The 18,209-nt window shown below is 40.9% G+C and overlaps 1 protein-coding gene across 1 annotated transcript; it reads right to left on the bottom strand.

Annotated features, from left to right (window-relative positions):
• Positions 1–564: 564 nt before the first annotated feature.
• On the bottom strand, positions 565–15,887 carry slc22a17 (solute carrier family 22 member 17). The gene is made up of 10 exons (XM_053342253.1): positions 15,767–15,887; positions 13,037–13,591; positions 8,766–8,869; positions 6,562–6,716; positions 6,203–6,368; positions 4,785–4,909; positions 3,028–3,133; positions 2,567–2,790; positions 1,739–1,850; positions 565–841 (listed from the first exon to the last, which is right to left on the bottom strand). The coding sequence occupies exons 2-10, from the start codon at positions 13,508–13,510 to the stop codon at positions 565–567; spliced, it is 1,743 nt and encodes a 580-aa protein (XP_053198228.1). The 5' UTR covers positions 13,511–13,591; positions 15,767–15,887.
• Between the last annotated feature and the right edge of the window lie 2,322 nt (positions 15,888–18,209).

Raw genomic sequence — 18,209 nt, 5'->3', positions numbered from 1 at the left:
AGAAAAAAACACAAACAAACATCCTACGCAGGTTAAGACAAATGCTAGGATTAAGTTGCGACTACTCTCCGAGTCAGAGACTAGAGCCGAGATCGCAGTAAGCGGCTAACATCTCTACAACAGACACGCTGGGGGCTTGGAGGACGGCGTGCAGCAGTGTATGCTGGTGTGTCACGTGGGGGAGGAGCAGCACCCGCCATCTGGTCAGGAAGAGACGATAGGAAAGATGAGGACTATCCCGAGATGTGAACGTTGTGTGTGTTGGGATACACGTCGACATCAGAATGGCAGGAAATGGAGAAGATGGCGTGAAAACGGCAGCTCAACCCAACCGCCTGCGTTTGGAATGACTAGAGGATGATATGTAAGGAAGCTTGGAGCGTCACCGTCCTTCATGGTCTGTCCACAATAATAAATGCAGCCCTTTTCTCTCTCTCTCTCTCTCTCTTTTTCCACTCTCTGTATTGCTCTGCATGAACATGAATAGATGTAAATGTTCTGGCTGCATGACAGGCTGGCAGATAAAGTGAGTTGACTTGAGAACAGTCTGTTTCTGTTTCCTGTTTAGGTCTCTGGGTTAGGTGTGGCCAGCAGTGGCACGTTGTCCCTCCTTCTCCTGCCCAGCGGGGGGCGTCTGTACTGCTCCCCGTCGGCCAGCGTCTGGGGCAGCGGCTTCCTCTTGCTCTCGGGCAGCAGCAGGATGGAGAGCACGGCCAGCAGGGCCAGAGAGGAGTAGACCACGTGGTGCAGGAAGTAGCCATAGTGGTTCCTCAGGTCCATGAGTGGGGAGCTGAGGCGGCCCACGCAGCCCAGGGCGAGCACAGCGCCCACGCCGCTACCCCTGCAGACACACACACACACAGACCCAGTCAGTTTTCAGTTGAAATGTACGATTCAGACTCTCTAAAGGGTGCAAAAATGTGTACGCTAAGTCATGTACTAAAGTCTGAAGCTACAACCAGGGGGGAGTTAGTTTAGCTTAGCATAAAGACTGGGAACAGGGGCAAACAGCTAGCCCGCCTCTGTCCAAAGGTAACCAGATCCACCTACCAGCACCTGTACCAATCTATACAAAAACCAAAGTGTAAAACAGCATAACAAGACATAACGTGTTAATAAGTGAGCTTTAGATGTGCTGCTAGACTTTGTTTTTTACGTTTGGACAGAGGCTAACCCTAACCCAGGCTAACTGTTTCCAGCCGTCTGTTTTTTATGATAGGCTACAGCTAGGCTAGGCTTATCATTTCCTGGCTGCAGTTTTTTCATTTACTCAGCATACATGAGAGTAAACAAGCATTTACCAACATGTGGAACTATTCCAAGTACGAATTAACATTCATTTAGGGATTTTCAGATCACACACAGTTCTGTAAATGACTTGCAATTAACAAATCTTGAGTCATTTCATCCCTTCATTGGCAAAAGAACATTAGTCAAGATGCTGTATAATTTAAAGAGTGATTCTAGCTTGTCAGGATTTTTTGGGATGTCAGAAAACTGCTCTTCATTACTAATACATATCAGTGGAAATTTCCTCTTTTCCTCCCTCACGATTTACTGCATTTTTCATGTCGTGATTCATTCCTGCAGCATTTGAGTGTCGAGCAGGCTCTTTTTAACAGCGGGAACATGGAGTATTAACATCTTCTACATCTTGATACAAGCTTTCAAGAAAACTACACAAAAGGAAAAGACAGCTTGAACTTTTAAATCCGTGAGCGTGTCTGTGTTTTCCTACCTGATGATGGTGGGCATGATCTCTGCCGTGAAGAGGATGCAGAGGGAGGCGGTGGCCTGGGAGGAGAAGAGACCCAGCACTGAGAAAACAGTGATGGCTGTCTCACTGAGATCTGGAGGGAGGAAAGAGAGAGGGAGGGAGAGGCTTTAGTGAAGATTTGTCTTTTTTTTTTTTTTGCAAATTAATTTTCAGATGATAAAGTGTCTGTTAATTTGGCCTGATACCACTGTAGATACAAATATCAACCGGTCTTTTCCTTAAAACGTTCCCAAGCTCCTTTCACTAACAGCCAACACAAAGAACAAGTGGAGGTCACCGCCAGTGCTACTGCCCCCTCAGCCTTTGATGCATGATTAAAGCACAGCGCCAGACACAGCGTTGACTTTGCTGCCACTGCAGTGTCCTACATAAACAGAGAGGCTGTACTACTTTTCAGCCACAAGGGGGAGACTGAAACTAAGGAAATAATGGTATGTGTGCGAGGAAAACAAAAAGAACCTAGAATGTAATTTTTTCATGAAGAGCTGGCTGGTTTGCTTTTAATCTGCTTTATTATGTATGAAGCCAACATAAAGAAAGAAAGTGGTGACTGGACAATCTAGTATGACGCAAGATTTAAGGTCAAGCTAATATAAACTACTTTCATTCCAGTTAGGATTAAAAAAGCCAAGGTCTTTAATCCTTTTACAAGCCTCACATAATGCATGGTTAACCACAGGGGGGCTGGAGGGGATCGTGTCCACCTTGTTGACAATAACTATTAATAGATACCCTCATTTATTGGAGAAGTAGGAGAAAACAATATCCTGCCAACTAATGCCTGCTTACACTCCATGAGTCCCAGGAGGATCAAAGAGGCCAGCCCCGTCATCGTCATGGAGAGGAGTAGGATGCCACGGCGGCCGCACCTGTCTACGGTCGCCCAGAGCAACAGCCAGGCGCCACCCCCTGCACAAACAGACAGCAAGTAGGTCCAATAGAAGCTGGGGGCGGTGCCTCTGACGTCACCTCGGAAAGAGCTGTAACAGTGACTAATGCCGTGAGAGATGAATCTGAGGAAAAGAGGACACAAATAGACATGCACAGTGAGCATTTGTGTATTTCCAAACAGGTTTTTAAATAGAAAAGTGTCTCAGAGTGGAAGAAAACATCAGAATCTGGTGAGCGAGGGCAAATGTCAAAACACTTTCCGGATGAAATATGAGACTGCAGCAGCGGGGCTGTAACTAAAGGACCGGCTCCAAACCGCAGCGTGGCTAAATGAATGTCAAGAGTGTAGGATGACTTACGAGGTGAAGCCGAGCACACACATGTTCTTCCAGATGTTCCTGCTGTGGAAGAGCTCGGGAAAGGACAGGTGTGGGCGAGAGGAGGGGGGCGGCTCTGAATCCAGCTCTGTGGACACCGAACAGGACAAACAGGGTTTCTCTTTAAATCCACAGTTCAGCAAGACAGAGAATGATGATCTGACCTGGTTTCTCATTTGATCAATAGCTCACTGTCATTTTTTCTAATCTGGAGAGAGACTTATACAGGAGTATGCAAGTTAAAATCATGTTGTTCCAGTTTTTTGCTTCTCATATAGGGGTCACCAGTAATTTAATAGTTAATTATTTAGCATTTTTAAGCAGTATATCAAAAATCAATAAATATATAATACATAATAACAAACTATGATGTATCTGTTAACAGAAATAAAGACATGTTTAAAACAAATGATCCAAATACATCCACTAATGAAGGTAAAAGCTAAACGGTCTGCAGGAAATTGAGTAAACCTTGAGTTTTTTTGTCAAACTACTATTCCAGAGTTCAATAATGAACATTCAAGCCTTGCATCTTCATTTTGAGCACATTTCTGAACTGTTTTACACCCTTCTGTAAATGCTTTGCACATGTAATACTTAATAGTCCTAACACAGTGTAAAGTGTTTGTGTGTAATCATATATAAATATAGGATTACAGCTATCTGTGGTGTTCTTTATGTTCAGATCTCAAATTCAGACCACATAATTTCAAAAAGACAGATTTTAAAGTCAAATATATCACTGCAATAAATTCAGTGCTATTTAAACTTTCGTATAAAGCATTCAGTATCAATTCAATTTCAACATTAAAGGTGCAAGATGTAAGGATGATCATATTCATGCTCCAAACCAATTTGAGCAGCATGCTTAGCACCAGAAAGTTGGGGTGAATTAATGCCTTATCAGTTGCTCTGTTAGATAGCCAACTAGGTAACTAGAAGTGATCGCCAAATCAAGTGCAGTGCTAACATTGAGCTAACATTTGTTTGAATAAATCTAAATTATGGATGTATATAAAGAACAGGATACAAATACAGGACAGGCCGGGGCTAGCTGGTTAGCATGCTAACTTTATATCTCTGAAATACAATACATAGACATTAAACTGTTATTTCTTCACATTCTGTTGATAATTTTAGGTGTTTTCAATGTTTCAAACTGAAATTCATACATAATTATTACATAGTATTCAACAGTCATTAAACTTTAAAAACATGTTTTTGGTTGCTGATTTAATTCATATTATGGCAATGATTTGCTTCCTTAGTCATACTGGCAAAAAACGAAAGCAAGGATACAAAACCAGAATATTCTACAATATTGATATTTGTGAGAGTTGCTTTAAATTTTCATGTTCAGTGGAGATAATTAAATCTGAACTCAATCCTACTAAATATCAACGAGGAGTTTAACAGCTCAGGTGAAACTTTTCTTCACAGAAGGCACAAAATCAATATAGAAATGTCTGTTTGATTTCCAAAGCTGCTGTACATTTTGTAGCAGCAGATCATTAAGCTCTATTATACTTTAATTAATGCAGGCACCATGTGCCTTTGATAAATCATTAATTATTACTGGGTGTTATCTGCTCTTGGTAGTGATGTGTGATGGGAACTCATGTTTTCAAATGCACCGTAATAAGTAACACTTTAATAATGCAGTCTTTATAAACTGAACGTCCATTCAGTGATGCAAAAAAATCATTTTGAGGGAATCTGATCTGTCACTGCACACATACCTGTGAAGCTCTCATCGTCCCTCACATCTCTGTTGGAGTTTCTTCTCTCTGTGAAAGAGTTCATGTCCCCAGATCGCTCTGACAGAAGGAGCCAGCGAGGAGACTCTGGAAATACCCCAGGAATGCTGCAGGAGAGCAACCACGAAACATTAGTACAGCTTACTCTTTGATCTTTGCTGACCTTTACCCAGAACCAAAACTATTAAGAAGTATTATAATGTTTTGTCTGTAACCAAGATATGCTCCTATTGCTTGGAAAATAACCAATGTGGGCCACAAAGTATCAGAATTCTTTACTTCTTAATCCATCTTTTCTTTGATTCTCATTAAAACCTGTAATTCATTGCCACTAATCTTACTTTAATCTCTGTTAATTTGGTCTTGAAACTGCAATGAAGGTTTACTTTGTAACAAAGGTCTTAGAGGGACTGGGGACCTTAAACAAAGCCCAGTTGTATGCAGAGTTTGGGCCTTTGATAAATAACATAATGGTGATTTTTTGATTGAACAGATGTAAACACAGTTTTTTTCAACGGCAAAGATAAAATAGCACAATATGTTCAGCAAACATTAATGTATGGTTACTTTTTATGTCATAAAATGATAAGATTTTTTTTTTAAACAAAACATATGTTCAAAAGTTTGGGCACCCTAAGACTTCTGAAGTCCTGGATACTTTTTACAAAGTCTCAGACTTGAATCAGCTCATTAAGCCTGAGTCATGTCAACAGTTGTCATATGAAATGTCAGCTGGTGCCAGTTTCAAAGCTTCACAGATACTCTGACTTTTCAAATCTTGTTTGAACACTCAGTAACTGTGGGGTTCCTCTAAGCAGCTGTGTCACACTCTGAAAATGAAAGTTACTGATGCCCACAATGCAAGAGAAGGCTACAAGAAGATGAGAGTTGTCAGCTCTCAGCTTCCACAGTGGGAAATGTATTTAGAGATGGCAGTTTAGGAAAACTGTGGAGGTCAGGATGAGAAACTCTCATGGACAGCTGTGATAAAAAGTGATAAAAAGTACCGGTAACTATGCATCAAAATATTGTGTTTCATGTTCCATATCCTAGAGTATTTACATTGTTTTTTTTAAAAATCACCAAAATGTTATTCATCAATATGTGCCTAAACGTTGCATATATAACTGTGGCTCTAATGCGTTCTGACATGAGCTAAAAGGCTCAGTGTGATGAGGAGACTGGAATCAATACAATCCAGCGAAGCTTTCAGAAAGTCAGTTGGCATCAAGACACTTTATCAAATGACCATCAGGTTCCTATCAGCTCTTGTCCTTTGCCGATTCTCAGAAAATAAACAAATGTGATCAACAACAAAAATCTCTTAATTTAATGATGATATCTTAGAGTCCAGAAACAGCATGCAGTATTCACATGGAAGCAAATACACACATACATACCCATAGCTGAGGAAGAGTGTTAGTGGTGCGGCGCCTGATCCCAGCAGGCCCCTCCAGGACTGGCAGCCGAGGGCCACGGCCAGCAGCAGCAGCTCCCCGGCTACAGTCATCAGCCCAGCCAGCATGGTGACCACCAGCCTCAGAGACGGCTCGCACAGCTCCAGGCCTGACAGACAATCACAACGTCCATCTCATCAAACCTTGATTTCCACAGTCCCCCATCTGCTACATTTATTATAGGCTTACATGAAGAAATTTAGAACATGTAGCATTTCCCTCTATCAGGTCATGTATCAGTTCATGATCCACTTCTGGTATTTTCAAAAATAAACACGTTTTTTAAATGCTGAAATACTCACGGGTGATGTACAGAGTGAGGTAGACTCCCGCGCTGGCAGCCGCCAAACAGAAACGCATGACAATGAAGATGGAGGGATATGGAGAGACACACACCAGCACCCCAAACACCACCGACAGGGTCAGGGAGGTCAGCAGAGTCTTGGACCGACCCAGCCTGCAGGAAAGAAAGAGATGCAAACTAAAAAACATGCACTGTACTGCAACTTACTGACAGATATGATTTGGATATTGTTGATTTATTATCCAAACCAAAACATATTTAAATTTGATTCACAGTTATCATAAAAATCAAATTAGTAACACACACAAACATGATGGACATCAGCAATAAACTGTGATGTAACTGCTGATAGAGCATAAGCAAAGACACAAGCTCACATCTTTAAATATTAACAGAAAGAGGATGAGAGCAGTAAATAGGACAATGATCTACTGAGGATATGCTGCTCAGAGTTTGAATACAATGAAGAACCACAATGTGAATTCTACACTTTTACAACATAATATCATGAACAGGTAATACAATTTTATGTGTCATTTTTATTATGATATATTTTGTGTATTTGTTATTGTGTATTGATATTCTGTTTTAAATCCTGGCTCAGCTGACCCCTGCCCAGGATCAACAGATGTAAATTACCACACAGCTATTTCTGGTGCGATATATTTATTGTGCATTGTCTGTGCTCAAATAAACAATAATGATAGATAAGGATTACTATTTCCACCACATTCATAATCTCATATCATTTATAAACTGTCCAGTTCTGCTTCTGAAGAACTAACTCTGTCCAAATCAGAAATATAATCTGATTTAAAAAAGGTTTCCTTGGCTTGATTTAATTTCCATATTATGATGAACCTGTAGAACAGACGTCATCTGAATGTATCGATCGAAAACAAAAAAGAAACATTGCTGTCTTAATTCCACAATGACAGAAATTTATCTTCAAAGCAGCTCAAGTCTGAGGCATAACTGATCTCTAAATGTGATGATTAACCCATTTTTCCAGCAGCGTGCTGGCGCAGTCGTTTTTGCCTCCAATTTGCAGATTAGCGCTGTTCCCTTTTCTTCTTTACATGTTCCCAGGAGGCGGCATTAATTCACTCGTCTTAACAAACAGATGCTATGCTCAATTGGTCAGCAAATTAATGAAGGCTGTTAGCTGATTAAATTGGCATCATCTCCTTAGCAACCCTCCCACCCCCGCCCCACACCCAAAACTGCCGCTTCCCCTCTGTGCGATTTTCAATCCGGCAACACGGCAGACACAGGCGGGGTCCATTACATCAATTATCTGTGGTGCTCGGGGTGTGTCTAATGCAGAGAGCTGAGAGGTTCTGCACTCCAAGATCCTGCGTAATAAAGCTTGTGATGTAACCAGACTTTCATTGCTTGTGTGTGGAGGAGATTTGTGGTGTGTGATACATTCTTGAGTGTGTAACAGTGTCTTTCTCACACAATACGATTTCTTTCTATGATAGAAAACCCTCTCACACACTTGATACTAAACCTCTCTTCCTTTCAGCAGGTGGTCATATGCTACTGACCGATAGAAGAAGCGGGCAGAGTAAATCTAGGGCTAAATTTATTTGAACATTAACAGCTAGGATACTTTTTGTACTTTGTGTGTGTTTGTGTGTGTGTGTGTGTGTGTGTGTGTGTGTGTGTGTGTGTGTGTGTGTGTGTGTGTGTGTGTCTGTGTCTATGTCTGTGGTTTTTTTTTGTCTGTGTCTGTGTTGTGAGGTAGTGAAACCGCAAAGTCAGGAAAGGGGACTGAAGAATGAGGAACGTGATTTGATGTGAGTGCACAGATATTTGTAGACAGACGGATTTCTATCAAAACATGATTACGTGTGTGTGCGCACGCGTGTGTGTGTGTGTGAGTGTGTGTGCTGGGGACCAAAGCCATGTTCTCAGTTGGTTAAGCACATATTTTTGGGTCAGTGATTAAGGTTATGGTTAGGGTAAGTTTTTAGGAAATGCCAGTAAGTCTATGTAATGGCCCCAAAGTGGCCTAGGACAACATCTATGTGTGTGTGTGTGTGAGAGTGTGTGTGCGTGTCCTGTGTAACAAACCCCACATCCAAACTTTCCACATTGACACACAGTAACCTATTAAAAGAACTACTTAACTTATACAGTGTGTGTGTGTGTGTGTGTGTGCGCGTGTGTGTGTGCGTGAATAAGAACACATTTTACCTATCAGCGGCGTAGCCCAGGCCCAGACAGCCAGTCAGTACGCCCAGTATGAAGCACACCTCCTCTACTGGGACCAGCCAGTACTGACCACACACCAGATCCCACTGGACAGCACAGACACACAAGAGAGAAGGAGAGAGGAGGAGAGAGGAGGAGGAGAGTTATTGTCTGTTCAATGTGCGTACATGTTAGACAATAGACAGGAAGGGTAATGTGTGGGTGAGGCTGGTGGATACAAAGCAGGGACGTAACCAACAAAATCCAGATGTGCACCAGCTGCCATGATATTTTTAATTAAACTTTTTAACTTTTTAACAATCATTTCTGACCCCAGAGCTGATAAATAGGTCTCACCTCATTGCAACGCAAATCCGACTTATTTCTTTCAGTAGTCTTCCTATTATTTGTTATATTTGTTTTTAAGTTATTATATCATGTGTAATATTTTGTAAACTCAAAATAGGAAGTGCTTTGTAGATGGGAATTATTAATGTTTGATTTTTAGTCTATACAGTAAACTGGTTAATAGTCACAGAAGTCATTAATGAACCTGAGAGAACAGTAGAGGATTCAGCACCATATTAACAGCAGGACATGAAGCTCTATTCCTGTGTTAGACAAGAGGAAACTCCTTGCTCTGTTATTTTGAGAGCAAAACTGCCAAAAACAATTATTTTCCATATCAATTATTCTGTTCATTTATTATTTTCTTGATTAATTGATTAGTTGTGTAATCAATTAAAAAGGTCAGGAAATAGTAAAAAATGTTAATGAATGTTTTCCAAACACAAAAATACTTAATTTACTATCACAAAAACAAAGTTGTTGACATTTAAGAAGCTTGAACGAGAGAATTTGGATATTTTATCTTGTGATAGTTGGTGATCATTTTCTGGCAATCAAGTAATTGATTAATCGACTAATCATTGTGGTGCAGAGTGCTTATATTGATCTCAAAACTCTTCCCTTCCTGTTTGCATCTGTAAAAGCTACTATCATATATATATATATATATATCCTACTATCATATATATATATATATATATATATAGCTCTGTTTCAACCATAGACTAAATAATGCTGACATGATACAAATGTGCATGGATCCCAACTGCAGTGCAAATATAATATAATATGAAACAAACACAATATATACAAGTTTACGTACACAAGGTATTAAAATTTTACTCCAGCAAATTCCTTCTCTTCTAAAAAGAGGCTCAATAAAATCTGTTTCCGTGCCTTCCCATGTGTAATAACATTTGTACTTTAACTGGATATCCATGTGGATCATTTCCGCTTGATAAATAATTATGAGTGTATTCCCAGGTGTAAACATAGCTGGATCACAGGCTGAGACAATGATGCAGTCTAAAGCCTTGAGGGCCCATTAAACAGTAGAATGTAACCACATAATATTACTGCATGTGTGGTTATGGCAGTCAGAGGACAGTTGATGCATTACAGTTAGTATCAGTGGCATAGAGTGGTGTCAGTATCAGTATTAGTAGTGAACAGCAGTAACTGTAGCATTATAGAAAAAGGAGACATGCATTTTACTGAGTACAAAAAAACAGTGCAGCCACATGGAAAGTCAGCATTTGTGTTAATAAAAAAAGATATCTGCTCTCAGATCTGGATTTTAATCACATTAAGCCGACCCACTGATTTGCATTAACAGCTGAGCTCTGCTAATGTCGTTGTCTGCTCGCCACTGAAAGCAGAATGATTTTAATGATCTAGAGAGGCAGAGAGGGAGAGCAGAGGGCCGCTGATCATTTTTAAAAAAGAGAAAAAAAGGCCTTGCATAATTGTAGCTCGTGCGCAGAAACATAAAAGCTTGTCACATAATATCAGTCATCCTATTGCTGGGAAACAGAGCCACAACCCTGCACACTTATAGGGTAAAGGGCAACATAGCAGCTCCTAGTGCTCATACAGGTGGAATGTTCTGGACAACAAGAGGGAGGAAAATGCACACAAACCAGTTTGTAAACTCCCCCGACTGGTTTTTATGAATGACGATCAGACATGTTTGAGTATTCTGAAAGGAACGAAACCAGCATCCATTTCCTTGTTTTTTTCATTTCAGGCTGCAGGTCATTTGATAAAGAATGATGTCTTGCTGCCACTGTGCGATGAACTCAATTGAGACTCAACGCTCAGACGAGACAGGAGCTTTATATGAGCGGCGTGATACAGAGTTTTAGGATGATGATGTTTCTGCTGGTGAAAAGCAGTAGCGTGACCCTTAGATGTGGACGTGCTGTTTATTGATCGGTAGGCAGTAGAGGCAGAGCTGATCAGAGGCCTCCCTGCTTCCTGTTCACCAGACTGCCAGCTCAGCAAAGCAGCACTGGAGGAAGAGATCATCCTGACAGCAAAAAAAAAACAACTTTCTAAGCTGAGACTGACTAAAGAGCCAAAATATGTCAGTCTCTATCTCCTTGTTTGTCCACATCACTCCCAAGATCTAGGAATCTATACTTAACTTACTTTACGTCTATACAACTGCATTTGAGAAGAAAACTCCTCCCTTGGCAGCATTTGTGTACCTTAAGCTCACTGTACTGGGGTGTGGGTGGATACCCAGTGAACTGCCCTAATGCCATGGGATGAAGGGCTGGGTGTGGCTCCCACATCAGTAGGCACAGAACTGAAAACAGACACGCAGGCTAAAGAGAGACCAGCCGGAGTAGGAAAACTGTGAGCAGCTGGCAAGACTGTTTTTAAAAAAAGTCTTAACAAGAGCAATCAAAAAGATCTCACAGTGAAATCCAACTATGTTTTTTCTCCCCCCACAATCTTCTGTGTTGACTGTGCTTATCAAAATGTACACATGCACACAGCTTTTCTATTCTGTACATAATCCCAGAACTTGTAGGAAACACTGACGCATTAATATGAAAACAATGAGAGTCAGAGGCAGCTTTTTCTTTCAGCTCGAAACACCTGAATATATATGGCTTCCTCTCCGTTGATAGATAATATGTTATAGTGGATTTAGCAGTCTAGTTCTGAGTGTAAGAGAATACAAAAAACTACTTAAAAATGTAAATATAATTGTTGACTTTTCAAACTTGTCAATATCCCAGAGGTTTCGGATCTTCCCAGAGATACAGTGCTATTTAAACTTCTTTTAAATGACTGCGTTGCCCTCGAGGAAGGCACTATACGTGTGTTTTTGCATGTTTAAGCTCACAAATTGTGTTATAGCACTTTTAAGATTCATTTTGTGCCTTGGTTTCTATTCAATTTGGTACACTCTATTTCTCTTATTAGTAATTTGGTTGTGATCTGTTCCTCTGTAGTGATGTTTCTAAGGGAGCTCTAACCTCTGACGTTTCACAGATGTCTCTCAGTGACGCATTTCTCAACAGATCAACAATCCTCCTCCCAAACATGGTTAACTGCAGGTCTTACAACACATGGGAAAAGATGTACCTGTCTTAGGTTTGGAAATGTCATTAAATAACTCCATGACAAGTAAGACAAAGAGAGAAAAGTGAAGAGAGACAGAATGAGTAGCTGAGCATGTGACAATAAACTAAAACTTTGTCTTGTATGTATAATGTGTATAATTCTGTGTAATTTTGTGGTAGAGCAGCGGTGTGTACAGAACAACAGCATCAGTGCTCATGGCAGCAGTCTCATAGGAATGAAGACGCCAGCATTCATTAACCCACATCAAACAGGAGGTTTGTGTATGAAACTCTATCGGAGGCTTGGATGTTGGGGGATTTCTTAGAAGCGTTGCAATTTTCACTAGTCCTGATATAACATGACTTAAAAATGAAGTCAGCTGAACATGATGATTTAGGTTTGATTAAACATGAATTTTGTTTGCATTGTAGAATGGATAAAAACCAGCGCCTACATGGAAAGTAATCAGTTTTAATCTGTTATGCTTTGGAAATCAAAAGTCATAAAGAAGCTATTTAAAGTTTATTGGAATAGATAAGTGCTGTTTTTGTGCCTTAAAGCTTCAGACCTTAAGCCGCCACCAGCAGAAGACTTTTTGTCCAAAGCATGGCACAGCTGTATTAAAGTTTGGCAGGGCATTGCAAAAAAAAAAAGGGAAACTGCACACTCAGCAAGACCCTCCTGTGGATATGTGCCGGATAAAAAAAGAAACACTATTTCAGCATGAAAAGAACTTAAATCCACACAAACAAAATCGGTAGCCTTCCCACGGAAAGTTAAAACAACAAACCAGGACAGGATCATAATTATAGAGCTCAAGAAGCTCCCGGAGGCTGCCGGAGGTTTACCTCAGTAACAATGTTGTTCCTCAGCCCTTCTGTGACATTGTAGTCCCAGCCGGCCTCGCAGTCCACCACAGCTGACTGGCTGCCGTTGACGTACTGCTTACACTGGGACAGGCCCCCACTGTCCCCGGGCCGCTCCCCCTTCTCCCACGGCAAGGAGGCGTTCAGTACCTCGGGCGACGGCAAGGGCCCCGGCAGGTGGCAGTGGTGGGGCGAGGAGAGGGTGATGAGGGGGTCGGAAGAGAGCAGGAAGGCCAGGAAGAGGTTGGGCAGGATGGAGAGAGCGATCAGCACCCTCTGCTTCTTCCTGCCCAGAGCCAGCACCATCACTTCGCCCGTGGGAGGCAGCGAGGGTGGGGCGGGGAGGGAGGAAGAGGACGGCGCCGGAGAGGAGGGTACGGGGGAGGAGGGAAGGGATGGAGGGGGGGCAGGGCATGGGGAAGGGGAGACCAGAGGGGGAGAGTCTGGTGATGTCATGATGGAGTGGGGTTAAAGGGTGGAGGTTGCGGTGGTGGTCGGTCTCCACGTAGAGGGGGAGAGAGGAGATGTGGGAAACCTCTGTGGGAGAAAACAAGTAGACAGCATTCATTCATTAATTGATCAAACACTCAATATAATAATGATATATGGTGCCTAAATTTAAAAATATACATATAGACTAAAATACATGTTTGTGAATGGGGTTCAGGTGCTCCAGTGATTCAGCATTGCACTTCCATAACATTTGGGGATTTAGAAGAACAAGAAGGGTAAAAAATGGACACAAAAATGACAGAGATATCCTCACTTTTAGTCTCAAAATGTCCAAAAATGCTGCATCCTACATTTCCCAGAATGCAACTCAATAGCATCTTTCATTAGACTCTTCCTGTCTAATAAATGCCCCCCTTCTTTCCAACTCCACCCTGGTAATTTGTAATGCAGGGTTTCTGTTAGAAGTTCACATAGTCAAACCAAATAAACCCTGATGACATCACCATGACATCATCGTGGTGTGTTTGCTTGTTTTTTTTTCAAACGTTGGAAAACTCCTTCCAGGGTCTCAGAAGACGACTGAATCATAGGAAGAGTAATACTCCTCCAGGCAGTAGTAGTCTTCCTGACCAGCAAACCGACCTTCATGTGTGAAATTGGTGGAGTGCCCCTTTAAAGTTGAAACGCTCAGTAATATATTAATTGTCTTCAGCCACATCTAACCAAAACACGTATGACTCATTAGAAATCGTACATCTCGGAAGGTGATGTTGCACGTTTTGTTGGCTAGGTGACTCAGCCGTGTGGTGCTACTGGACCATCGTCTGAGTCATTTTCAGCGTGACACCAATGTGAAAGTTCACAGTAACACATGTGCAACACAATTCCAGAGGAAGAAGGCACACATCAGGTCATCTGACAGTGAGGCTACGCTTTTTTTAAATGCTAAGCAAAAATGTGTGTGAGCATTCTGAACCAAATAATACTATACAGGACACAAGCAGATCGTTTCCATGATTTAATTATGTGCATCCACACCAAGAACTGAAACTGAAGCTTCTGGTTAATGAGATGATCTTCAGCTGTGAATGAAGTTAGACGCTAGATCAATAAATGTTGACACACTGGAAAAGTGTGTGTGACCCACTTTGGTCTTGAGCTGAAATACTAACACTTATCAACAGAAAAACATTTTGATAATTGATCATCATAATCATATTTTTTTAAAGGAAAAATGACAAATATTAAGCTAGTCCAATGTGAAGATTTACTGCTTAACCTTATAAGAAAGTAAATTGAGTGTATTTGATTGGACAAAACTATTTTTCACTAGTCTCTAACATTTTATAGACAAAATTCTTAATTGATCATGAAACTAACTAATGATTAGTTGTAGCTCCAATTCATACTAATTGTTTTTTTTATATAGTTGATATTTTAAAAACACTAACTGGTGTATGTTTGTGTGTGTGTGTGTGTGTGTGTGTGTGTGTGTGTGTGTGTGTGTGTGTGTGTATGTGTGTATGTGTGTGTTATTATAGCCTAATAATGAGCCTTTTGGGCCTTAGTGACTCAATCAAATGAATATTTTAGTTGTTAGATATGAATGAACACCTAGCTATATTGTAGCATTTGTAGATGCACTGGGAGACAGCAAAAATATAATAATGAAAGTACACAATTAACCCAATAAACAACAGATGGGAACATAAAAAGCTCCCAAGTAAAAGTGAAATGATGGGGCTCCTTAGGGAAGAAGGGATGTTTGAACCACCACTCTGTGTTACAGGCTGATGTATGTGTGTGTGTGTGTATGTGTGTGTGTGTGTGTGTGTGTGTGTGTGTGTGTGTGTGTGTGTGTGTGTGTGTGTGTGTGAGTTCCCAGTTGAGGGCAGGAATGTGAACAGCCTGTGCTTTCCTCTGCAGCCTCCTCTGTCGGTGCACATGCTGCTCCTCCAGCAGCTAGTGTTGCTGTGTTTTCCTTGCACAGGGCCAGGAAGTCTCCCAAAAAAAGGAATCCCACAGGGTTACATAAGAGCTTTTTACACGATGAAGGAGGGGAGGGGGGGGGGGGGGGGGGGGTAAAGGACGTGGTGGGAATGTAACACATATCAGTATAGCCTCTGTGGAAGTCCTCACACATTACAAAAAAAAGAGGAAAGCAGCTGTGAGGAGAGTAAAATTGTAATGTAAGAGGATGAAGACACACAGCTGCTGTTACAACCGCTGCCTTGCTTTGACACCAGATGTGTTACTTACCTCTTTAAAACACTGTTGTCTCTGTGCTGAGATACTACTGTCCGTTGTCTCCTCCAAACATCCACAACATTGCGCGTTGAAGGGAGACTGGAGAGAGTACTTTCACCGCATTCACTGTATCTGCCCTGCGCCTCGATGCCAGTCTGCTTTGTCTGTTAGTCCAACACGAAGAGACATTTCTGTCCCGGAGAAGTGCGGTTCCCTGTGACAAACACCACACAGCTGCCTTTGACACAAGCAAGGACACCGGACTACAGCGAGCCCCTCAGCCACTTTGAGACGCGTTGATGCCCGCCGGGCTCCACTCCTCTTCTAGCGTCGCTGCTCTGTAACGTTATTGTTAAGTCCAAGTTTCTGCCTGCCGACATTACACAAAATAATTAAATAACACATAACTGTCTCCGACATCATCTTAAAGGGAAACGCGTCGCCAGTCAGCCGGTCGCGGACAAAGAGCTGGTGGAAAGCTGCATTGGGAGAAGCCTGTTTAAAGGGGCGAGCAGCTCCGCCGGCGGCGCCACACTTCGTATACAGTCGGCTCAACTCGGCACCCCGACGACGACGAGCTGCTGTCAAAGATCGTGTATAATGAGCAGACTCTCACTCTGAGATAGCACTCGATAATAAATTCCTCCTTCCTTATTGATACATGTACTTATTAGCTGTTTCTAACAGGCCTACATCGATTTTACTATTATTTATTTATTTATTTATTTATTTATATTTAATGTGATGTTTTGCTTACAATCTTTAACTACCATAGATAACAATACATAATATAATAATATCATAAATTTACTTATATACCTTTTTTTTGACACAATTGTATTTAGTCAATTTATTGTTTATATAACTTTAAAACTTAATATAAGTTTAAAACTGTAAAATATTCCATATATCTCACATTATCTGGTAAAGTAATAATTATTATCTTAGTCCCCATTGTTTTATTATTGTCCCACTGTGTGTTCTTGCTAAAACTATTAGATATATCATTAGACTGGTGATCTAAACATGTTTTAAATTATTTTTCTTTAGTCAAGACAAGCAAGACAATGAACAATAACTTGAACAACACTGTATTGATTGGGATAATGTAGCTTTGTGGGCAGTTGAATATATTGTTGTTGACGCGTATTAATTTTATTTATTCATAATTAGTTTTAGGTTTGCACACTTTTCTTGTTTGTACATTTTATTTCTGCTCCAGTTATAGTTCAGTAATTTAAAAATGTGTTTGACAGTTCTCTCCAAGTGATGGTAGAAATATACAGAGGGAGTGAGATATCTTATTTTTGTCGGCTCTCTGTAACAAAAAGAATGCATGCAGTGATCTGCCGCATGGTGGAGACATAAATCATAACCCACACAGGACTGCCTTTATGGTCCAGGCTGATGTGAATATGAAAGGATTCACTTATCATTAGTACACATGAGAGAGGTATGGGGGGGGGGGGGGGGGGGGGCTGTTCAGTTTCAATCATATGTATCACTCTGTTGCTGGCACACTGCATTCTGACTGCAAGTATGACATCAGAGACGCATTTAATCTACTTCAGTCATCATGAGGCTGAAGGCTTGCCAGCAGTATTACTACAGAGTGCCACTATTACCACTACTACTAGTAGTATAAGAGATATTTTGAGTTACTCTTTCCCTCTCTCCCAGTAAATTAGACAGACACCTTGTTTTTAGGTGTCATATAATAAAATGCCAGACTTAGCTCACCTAATATGCATTGTAACAGCATCATATTTCATGTTTGGAGCATATATGCATCATCATCTTTGGTCCTTAAAGAATAAGGAGTCTACTTCATTAATATTTCCTTCTTCTTCTTTTTTTTAAATCATTGAAGGAACATAACATTGTTATGTTAGCATGGTGCCTGCTTCATCTTGAGTTCAAAGTACAGCCAATCATTCACTTTTATCTTTGTGGTAATCAAGACCTGACATGCAGCTCCCGCCCAGATGTGGATAGAATTCAGCAGTGACGTGTAACACAGTCAATCACACACTCACAGACCTGCTACATATACACACAGTTCACATTCACCTGTAAGGATATAAACCTCTCTCTCTCTCTCTCTCTCTCTCTCTCTCTCTCTCTCTTTCTCTTTCTCTCTCTTTCTCTTTCTCTTTCTCTCTCTCTCTCTCTCTCTCTCTCTCTCTCTCTCTCTCTCTCTCTCTCTCTCTCACACACACACACACACGCCACACACACACACACACAGAATCAGGACACAATTTAATTGATTAGACAAAAACATTTTATGTAATCTTGATTTGCACATTCACAGTGGTTATTTACATTTAAAGCATTGTAGATCTAGTTATTCAAATATATAAATCGTAGGACACCATAGTCAATATTATAATATAAAAGGTGACTAAACGGCAAATGGCAAATATCAAACGCTGGTGGTAATGACTGTTAAGCT

The sequence above is a fragment of the Scomber japonicus genome, chromosome 21 (assembly GCF_027409825.1).
Source record: "Scomber japonicus isolate fScoJap1 chromosome 21, fScoJap1.pri, whole genome shotgun sequence".
Classification (NCBI taxonomy): domain Eukaryota; kingdom Metazoa; phylum Chordata; class Actinopteri; order Scombriformes; family Scombridae; genus Scomber; species Scomber japonicus.
The sequence above is the reverse complement of the archived record's forward strand: the minus strand, read 5'-3'. Positions and strand labels throughout refer to the sequence as shown.

What these genes read in the sequence shown, in the direction of transcription:
- slc22a17 (XM_053342253.1), bottom strand. Translation starts at nt 13,510, where the DNA reads ATGACATCACCAGACTCTCCCCCTCTGGTCTCCCCTTCCCCATGCCCT. An exon ending in CCTCACTCTGTACATCACCC is followed by an intron (nt 6,369 to 6,561) that starts GTGAGTATTTCA and finishes ATTGTCTGTCAG; the next exon opens with GCCTGGAGCTGTGCGAGCCG. An exon ending in ACACTCTTCCTCAGCTATGG is followed by an intron (nt 4,910 to 6,202) that starts GTATGTATGTGT and finishes GCTCTCCTGCAG; the next exon opens with CATTCCTGGGGTATTTCCAG.